Source organism: Orycteropus afer, unplaced genomic scaffold (genome assembly GCF_000298275.1).
Source record: "Orycteropus afer afer isolate SDZICR_OR568_19922 unplaced genomic scaffold, OryAfe1.0 scaffold00018, whole genome shotgun sequence".
Taxonomy (NCBI): Eukaryota; Metazoa; Chordata; class Mammalia; order Tubulidentata; family Orycteropodidae; genus Orycteropus; species Orycteropus afer.
In genome coordinates, this window is record NW_006921605.1 from 1,108,054 (window position 1) to 1,117,337 (window position 9,284).

The window sequence follows — 9,284 nt, forward strand, 5'->3', positions numbered from 1 at the left end:
TTCACCCGCACCAGGTTCCAGGGGTCCTGTACCAGGTGGGTCTGGAACCCGCCAAAGTGCAAGTTCCATGTTCCTGGGCCCCCAGTCTGAGTGAGGGTGCCCAAGTGGGCAGAAGCTGGGAGGCCTAGACATACAGGAGCCTGGCTGCCTGGAGTGCCCATTTGGCCAGCTGTCCCCAGCCCTGCCTCTGAGGAAAAGTCTTGTCTTTGCAGAGTGGGTCCATGGGCGGGGGTGGTCTGCTGGTGTCAGGCCATGTCCCCACACGCAGCGTTGTAACCACGCTTGGCTCCACTACAGATCCGATGTGGAATGATGCATTTCCAACCCTCCACCTCCCCCCGCCAAACCGTGTTGGTGCCGCCTGGCGGCCCGCAGCCGTCCACTCAGCCAGTCTTGTGTGTGCAATAAACAAGCTCCTCCATTGCGGCCTCCTCCCTCCTCCGCCCTCGCCGCTCACACACTTGTTTCAGGGTTGTGGATAGCCTCCCCGTTTTTCTCGGGCTCTCCCTTGAGGAAGACCTCCACTTCCCGGGCGTCCACATGCCCGTCTGCAGGGGGCTGGTTGGGGTCCTCTGTGGCCGGCTCTGCAGGCCTCTGGCCCCTGCAGAAGAAGTTGCCGAGTAGCAGCACCAGGGACGAGCACACCACCTCGGCCCCCGCCAGGATGAACACGTACTGGTAAACGTGTGTGGCGTCCAGGAGCTTGCCTGCAACAGAGCTGGGGTCAGCATGGGTCGGCTGCCTGCTGAAAAGCCCCTGCCGTGTGTAGTGGCTGCCTCTGCACTCAGGCTCCTGCCCTCCCCACCTGAAGGCCGGCTCCACCCTCCTAGGGCTGACCCTAGGGAGAGGCTTTACATTGTGCAAGTCCTAGGGGGCGTCCACAGGCTGTCCTCCCTCTCCACCGCTCGCCTGGCCTCTCCCTGGCCTCCTTTCTCGGGGGGGGTCAAGACAGAAGTAGCTGAGGAGGCTTAGGGGTGGTCCTGCCCCACTGCCTGGGCACCATGTTGTCCTTGCCATGAGTGATCCTTACAGGTACCCCTCCGGGCACCGGAAATGCAAGGCCGTGCGGCACTGTGTCAGGTGGGGACCCCAGATGAGGAGGGTCTGATACGAGGGACTTGGTTACGCCTAGTGTGGCCTAAACCTCTACATCCGAGTACAGCCCTGTAACCAGGCCAGGCGTGTCCTCGTGAGACATCAGGCTAGGCATACCCAAGGACTCTGCCTGGCTTGTGGCAGTCCAGCACCAAGCATGGCCACAGGGGAGGTGAAGCCCTCCTGCTGACCAGCAGTCTGACGGGCCCCTGGATAACCTCCCGGCACTCACCCCCAGAGGGTGGCCCGATCAGCACGGCCACGGCCTCTAGCAGCAGCACTAGCCCGATGGCACTGGAGAACTTCTGGGTGCCCACGATGGCCATGAGCACCTCAAACTGCAGGGCACCCACCATGCCGTAGGAGATGCCGAAGAAGATGCAGAAGACCACCAGGCCGCCGTAGTCGGTGGCCGTGGAGCCCCCCAGGTCAGCGACGCCATTGAAGAACATGGCGAAGCTGAAGAGGTAGACGGAGTAGGGCCGCACACGGCGCAGCCCAGTGATGAGCCCGGCCGTGGGCCTGGCGAATATGTCGATGAAGCCGAGCACCGTGAGCAGGAAGGCGGCCTGCGTGTCAGGCGTGCCCAGGTCCTTGGCGTAGCTCACCACGAACACAGGCGGCACGAAGAGCCCCAGCACCATGATGGAGGCAGCCAGTGCATAGATGACGAAGCCGCGGTCCCGGAAGACGCTGAGGTCCAGCAGGCGCCGTGCCGGCCGGCGGGGCTCAGGCTCGGTGCCTGGCACCCGAGGTGGCTCCAGGGGCCGCATGAGCGCCGCGCACACACAGCAGTTCAACAGCAGGCCCCCCAGGATGAGGAAGCCGCCGCGCCACCCGTAGTGGTCCTGCAGCAGCTGGCCCAGTGGGGACAGGGCGCACAGGAACACGGGGCTGCCTGCAGCGGCCAGCCCGTTGGCCAGCGGACGGCGCTTGTTGAAGTAGCGGTTCAGCATGATGAGGGAGGGCTGGAAGTTGAGTGCCAGGCCCAGGCCTGGAGGGGAGAGGAGAGGAGTGGGTGAGCCATTGCTGTCCAGCCCTACCGTACTCTGTGAGAGGGGGCCGCTAGCACCCAGGGGTCCTCTTCTCGAGGGGGGGAAGCCAGGGAGACACAATCTGACACTCCACGTCCTCCAGAGGCCCCTGTGTTTGCTCCAGCTGAGGGGGTGCTGTCCGATGTCAGACTGGGAGGACACTGTCCCATAGGGACCGAGTGAGGGGCAGCCTTGGCCCCTGCCTGGGACCCGGCTCTATTCTGAGAGTCTCTCTGGCCTCAGGATGCTCAGAGGAGTGTGATGCAGGTTTGGCCCCCCCCCCACCGAGGACACCTTGCCCCACACAGGCTGGCCCACTCACCAGTAATGACCCCCGTGGTGATGTAGATCTCAATGATGCTTCCACAGAAGGACGCGGCCACCATGCCCAGGGACGCAAAGAGGCCACCCACCAGCATGACAGGCCGGCATCCGAAGCGGTTCACGCATACGCTGCACAGGGGTCCTGGGGGCAGGGCGCACATCGGCTGAGGGCCGGTCACCCTCTTCTCCCCTCAGCCACACCCAGGCCCACACCAGCCCCGCCACACCCACATCGCTAGGCTTTGCCCAGGCCATATCCATGGGGCTAGCCATGTCTGGGGGACACCCGTCACCCCATACCATCTCCTGCCCCAGGGTTGCCTGGCCTGTGCCACCCAGAGTTGGTGAACACTGGGCCCTGTGGGTACAGGGTGTTGCCCAGCTGTCCCACTGCCACCACCAGTCAGCCGCACGGTGTGGGGGGTGAAACGCCACGAGAGCAGCCTGCGTTCTCTAGGCAGCCCCTGTCCCCAACACCTTTTAAAGGCCAGAGCTCACGGGGCCTCGTTCTCCGGGCCTGCCTGTAAGTAGCCACCACCCACACAGGTGACCTCACTGTGCCCTGTTTGGCCCTATGGAGACCCAGCCACTTGTTCCCAGACTGTGTTTTGCAGACTGTTCCCTCAGGCTTTTCACACCATGCAGCCGCGTGGGGAACCCCCAAGGCCAGAGGCCCCAGGAGCACAGTGGCCAGGTGACCAGGGTGGGGCCTCACCGGTGCCATAAAGCATGGCCAGAACGATAGAGGAGACCCAGGCCGTGTCGCTGTAGCCGATGCCAAACTCCCGCATGAGTTCCTTGAAGAAGACGCTGACCGCCTTGGGGAAGGCATAGGAGAAGCCCGTGATGACAAAGCAGCCGAAGAGCACGGCCCAGCCCCAGCCCCCATCAGGAGCCGGGACTCCCGAGGGGCCGTCGTCCACCACTGCACCGCCCATGCCTGGAGGACCGGTCTGCGCTGCCTGCAACAGGAAGCACAGGCGACTGGTTGTCATGGTGACGTTCTGCTGTAGCAGGCAGGGGCGGGTGGGGACAGAGGACATGCACGGGACACGTGGACATGGACGGCACTGCCGCATACCAAGTGGCCGCACCTTCAGCCGGGACTCCCAGCCCCGGTCTGCACCTGGGGGCCCTGGCGGTCCCTCCTCTACAGCTCAGCGGGGGCTGCCCTGGCGCTAGCTCCAGCCCTGTGCCTGTCACAGCACGGACGGCGCTGGCGCTGGCTGCCTCCCACCGCCTTCTCCTGTTGTCCCACAGCTGTAAAGGGCTGTAAAGGGCAGTGGCTTTTTTGGGCTCAGTGGGACTCAGGTTTCACCCTCATGGGCAGCAGGTACCCTGGTGGGGACGCCGGCCTGGCTGGCCTTTCCGGCAGGAGCTGTGGCCTCCCGCTTGGCCCTATTTCGGGAAGCAGCGGGTCACTGGTCACCGTGGCACTGGTGAGTCTGGCAGCGGCCGAGTCTCTTGCAGGCACTGCATGGGCCAGGCAGGCAGACCCACCCAGTGCGCAAGGACTTGGGCCCTGAGGTTAGGGTGGGGTCCCTTCAGACCCCATCCAGTCTAGTGCCTGTGCACCAGCCCCAAGCCTGCTCTCTGGCCATCCCATCTGGTTCATGCCGTATGGAGCAGAGTCGGCCTTTAGACAGGCAGGAGCAAAACGTCTTCAGAGGAGACAATGTAGCATGGGGGAGACACGCGGCCCTAATAGCCAGACACCAGCAAGTCGGTCACCCTGCAATGGATGGCCTTCCTGGCCCTCACCTGCCACCCCGTTCCCTGTTCTTGCCGGTGTAGATCCCCGGGTCCCCTGCAGTTATCTGCAGGGGGAGCCTGGGTGCCATATGGGGATGTGTGCTGTGTGGGAGACGGCAGGCAGGGGAGGCTGCCGGCCTGAGGGGCCAAACCCCACAGCAGATCCCAGGGGCCAGATTTGGAACCAGACTTGAGCTGAGGTGAGGCTCTGGCAGTCCCCTCTCCCCCACGTTGACCGCAGCCCCCTGCTCTCACCTGACTCAGGCCGCTGTGGGCGGGTTTGCCGCGGCTTCCTTGAGGCAGGAATGGGTGGAGGACGTCCCTGGACGAGGGCTCCGGAGCTTGGTCTCCCACTGCAGGGTGCTGTTAATGGGCTTACTGGGGAGGGAAACAGCCCTTGAGTGGGGTTTGCTGTTTCCAGGATGTAAACAACCCCCTGTACCATGCTGAGAGAGCTTGTGACAGCCAGCCCCACCCCTGTGACCCCTCACTTGCCGGAGGGCTGAGCCCTAGGCCCTGCTCCTCCTCAGATGGCGCCAGCACAGGTGTTCACTGACCCCAACCTCACAAAGCCCCGGGGTGCTGGGGCAAGGGCAGGCCTCTGTGGAGTCTGGCACAAGCCTGGCCACGAGTGGCCCTCGCCGCCTGCTCTCTGCCCAGGCCGAGTCCTGCCTGCTACCATCGCAGCCATGGTTTGAGCCTGAGTTACTGGACCCCCAGTGACCAGCCATGGCAGAACATGGCCCAGGAGCTGAGGACCCTCACCCAGCAGGCGACAGCTTGGCACAGGGCATGGGGAGGCCCTTCCGCGTGCTAACGCTTGTTCTGAAAGCCCCTGTGAACACAGGAGGGAGCTTTGCAGGTGTGGGTAAATGCTCGGCTCTAACCAGGAGGCCATCGGTTCAAACCCACCAGTTGCTCTGTGGGGGAGTGATGTGACAGTCTGCTTTCCCGAAGATGTGCAGTCGTGGGAAGCATGTGTGCCCCCAGGGTGGCTGTGAGTTGGAGTCGACTCAAGGGCAGTGGGTTTGGTTTGGGGCTGGTTTAAGACCTGCAGACAGCAAGGTAGCTTTCTTAAAAGAAACAACTAAGAACTCAGCCTGTGCCTTTCAGGAATGCATCGAAATGCTGACGAAACCCAGGGGGCCATGTTGGGTTCCAGGTGGTTTGGGGGCCATGGTTTACAGGTGTTTATTGTACTTTTAAAACTACACCCAGAAGCCATACCCAGGCCGAGGAGGACCATGGCTCCAGGCCAAGGTCAGGAGCCATCAGGCCCAGCACCCGAGGGCCCAACAGGGAAAAAAGCGCAGAATGAATCACCAGACCAGGACCTCGGGGGGCTGCCTCAAAGCCCACAGGGCCCGTGGCTGGGGCAGGAAAGGTGATGTCACCAGCCTGCAGTATAGGCTGCCTGCAGGGGATGAGGCATCCCCGAGCTGGCCTCCAGGAGGGAGAGGAGTGGGGTGGAGGGAGCATGCAGAGGCCGTGGGGCCAGCCCAGGAGGTTCACCAGGGAGGGGTGCCCTCCCTGCCAAGGGGTGGGAAGGGGTTGTCTTCAGACACCGGCTCTCTCAGCCTACATGCCCACTACACTGAAACGGCCCTGCCTGCCGTCCCGACACACCCAGAGTGGGCTGCCCCGCTGGTTTCAGCTCGCTGCCCAGGGCTGGGGTGAAGGGTCGGGAGGCAGAGCCTCCTGCAGCAGGACTAAGGGTGTGTATGTTGGGGCTTACAGAGGGGTTAGGGTAATAAGAGCTCCCCTCTCCAAAGACACAGCGTGGGGAGCAGAACCCTGCGGCCCCTCGATGTGTGGACCCAGGCTGAAGAGGGGCACAGTGTGGGAAGTAGAACCCTGTGGCCCCTCGATGTGCAGACCCAGGCTGAAGGGGCAGGGATAGCTGATCAGGGACTCGCCCAGGAGCATAGCTGGGGGGGTGGGGGTGCCCAAGGTGCCCGCTGTGGCAGGCTGGCCTTTTGTGACATCTATCCTCCCAAGGAAACACGCGGTAGTCCCGGCCCAGAAATAACTGCTCTCAGGGCGTGGAAACCTGACCCGCCCAGGTGGGGTGGGAGTGCTGCCCTGGGTGGAGCAAGGCTCCTTGGGGGCTCCAGAGGGCTGCTCACCAGCTGGAGTGCCCAGTGAACGGCTGCAGCAAAGGCCCCCCAAATGCCAGGTGAGGGAGGCCTGGGAGGTGGGACATAGTCCCAAACATCCGAAAGTCCAACATGCCCTCCCAGTCGGGCACTGCCAGTACCCCCACCCCATGGCTTGTGGGAGCAGGGGCCGAGGGAACCTGGCTGTCTGGAGGAGGCCTCGGCAGGCCAGGACTGGGGAGCCCCTGGGGAGAATGGGGCCCTCTGCCTTCATTAGTGTTCTGGAAGATCCAGGCTTCCAGGCTGAAGAGGGTGGGCGCTGGTCTGAGCCTCCATCCCCACTGGCCCCAAGCCCCCTGACATGCACCAGCGCCCCTGCAGGCTCATGTGTGTCAGCTCACCTCTTCCGAGCAACACAGGGACCAGTGGGGTGGAAGGACCAGCCTCATCCACCAGACTGGGCGCTGCGGCCAGAGGCTGGCCACATGCTCAGAGTCACGGCCGGGCCCCATGGCGGGTCCCTGGAGGACAACTGGTGCTGGCGTGGGTTGCAGGTGGCTTCCAGCCTGCTGCTGATGGGTGACACAGAGGCATCTCCCCCGCTGGCTTCTTTGGAGGGCAAAGATGGGTCACAGCCCCTGTGCCCGATTTGGGGCCCCCATACTGCACCCCAGAACCATTCCAGACACCCCAGGCTTCAAGGCTTCACACGTTACTGCCCCATGGGGTGCAGCCCCTCCACACAGAACCCACAGGGACTACAGCCACCTGGTGTGGTTGGGCTGGGGATGGGCCACCAGTTGGCCCCAGGAATACCACCCTTGGCAGCAAATTCCCTAAAGCCAAATGCCCCAAGGTGGGAACTGAGGCTGCAGGCCGCTCCTCTCCCACCTTCAGCCTGACGGGAGGTGTGCCCTCTGTGCGCCTAGCGCGCTGCTGCTGCCAGACTGAGTGACCGGGCAGCCCGATGTTGGGGGGCAGAGGGGGCGCCGGCCGAGATGGGAGGCAGCAGGCAGAGGGGCCCTGAGCTCCACCCGTGACCCCGCCCCATCTCCTCCGGTACGCGCTCGCCTGGGCGGAGGGCAGGGTACTGAGCGGGGAGAGGATGCTCCGCTGGCCCCGCCCGCCTGGCCTCGGGACGTGGGGGACGTGACCGCGCCAAGGGAGGAGCCACCGCCGTATTGCCTGGAGTAGGCGCCCGCCGCGTCGCTACCGTATTCGCCGGGGCGCGCGTCCTCCTGCCGCCCGGAGTCGAGCACGCGCCGGGCCACCTAAGTTGAGCGGAGCCCCTGAGCCTCTCTGCCCCCGCGAGGACCCCGCGAAGGGAACCCGCTCTTGGCGCCTCCAGGGCGGAGCCGGCTTTGGTTTCCCTTCAGGAGCGGCCGGCGGGCGTGGCTCCCAGCTGGGGAAAGCGGACTTGGGAATTGGGCCTTGGGGGCCCAGCAGCCCCAGGAGTGTGCTCTTCCCGGCCCCGAGCGAGCGTCTGCTTCCAGCCGCCCATTTTATAGATGGAGACCGAGGTCCGGAGGCCTGGCCTCGCCTACCATGACGCTGTGAGGACGCCCAGGTCTTGAGAATGCCCTGCCCCGCCCCTGTGCCCAGCCCAGTGCCAGGCTGTTCCGGGCCCGATCTGGCGGCACTTCTAGGTAGCCCCCTGCCAGACCATCATACACACACACACACACACACACACGCTTGCCACCCACCACCCAGAAGGGCCCACCCTGGGAGTCGCAGGCTCCTCCTCACCCTGTGAAGTTGGCGCTGGGTTTTCTCCTCCCATCCCAGCGTGGGCAGAGGGGACCCACCCTGTGCGAACCTGGCCCGAGCACATACCCTCTCCTACTGTGTTCTAGGCGGCACACAGTCCCTCCTTGCTGTCTCTACAAAACTAGTGAGCTCAGTGAGAGTGGTGCTACTCCTCCTCGTGGGTGGCCACCCGGCCCAAGGTCACACAGGGTCGTGGCCAAGCCTGCCTTGGGATCCCGCCTCTCCACCCGTCCACACCACGTGTGTGCCCTGGGCAGGAGGTCTGCATACCTACCAACGACTGCCACCAGTGGCCTTAGAGCTGCTTTGGACAGACCCCGCCCCATGCCCTCCTGGCAGCTCCCCTGGCCACTGCCCACCGGATGAAGGCCCACGTCGGCACTCCTTGTCCTTAGTGCAGACAGGCCAACCCCTGCCTGGTGGCAACTGGCTTCTGGGCCTGGAGAAATGTGGCTGGAGACCCCTGGGGCCCCTACCCCAACAGCTGCCCTGCTTTCCAGCTGTGGACAAGTCCCTCGGCCCTGGATCACACAGACAAGGCCAGGCAAGACCCAGGGCCCTCTGGCCCTCCACTGCCTCGAGACCATCCAGGGGACTGTGACCGTCTACAGCCCTCAGACCACCCATGCAGCTGGTCTGCATTACAGGGACCAACTGCTCGGCGACCAGGCTCCCTGCACCGGCCACTAAGTACCTTCTGGAGCAGGTTGGCGCTGCCCCAGGCTGACCCTTCTCGTCAGCCTCCACACACCTCCCCCGCCAGTGGCTTGGACTTCTGCTATCCACTTCCCTTCCACTCTGGCACCTGAACCCGAGGGCCCAGCATCCAGGCAGAGACCTTATCAAGCCACTTTGCAACTCGGAGGCTGAGGCAACCACCAAGAGGCCACCTGAGGCGCCGTTTTCCCACGGGTTGGGTTTGCAGGGACCCAGCCCGGGTGTGCCAGCAGCCTGTCTGCTGCAAGCCGTCGCCCGAGGGCAGGTGTAGCTTTGGAAGGGTTTAAGGCACCGTTAACGCGAGGAGGAGCCGCCAGAGGGGCGGTCCCCCAGCACCCATCCCGGACCGCACGTGCCTCCCACTCCCTCGGGAGGCGGCCACCCGGGCCGGGCAGCGGCCCGGAGGGCCCCCACGGCCCCTCCAAATATAGCGCGCGCGCCCGGGCCAACCGCCTGCCGCCCGCGCTATTTATACCCGGCGGGCGCGGATGCCGGC

The 9,284-nt window shown here is 64.4% G+C and overlaps 1 protein-coding gene across 1 annotated transcript; it reads right to left on the bottom strand.

Annotated features, from left to right (window-relative positions):
- Window positions 1–453: 453 nt before the first annotated feature.
- On the bottom strand, window positions 454–3,391 carry SLC16A3 (solute carrier family 16 member 3). Its single transcript, XM_007959558.1, has 4 exons — window positions 3,169–3,391; window positions 2,452–2,595; window positions 1,328–2,089; window positions 454–707 (listed from the first exon to the last, which is right to left on the bottom strand). The coding sequence occupies exons 1-4, from the start codon at window positions 3,389–3,391 to the stop codon at window positions 454–456; spliced, it is 1,383 nt and encodes a 460-aa protein (XP_007957749.1).
- Between the last annotated feature and the right edge of the window lie 5,893 nt (window positions 3,392–9,284).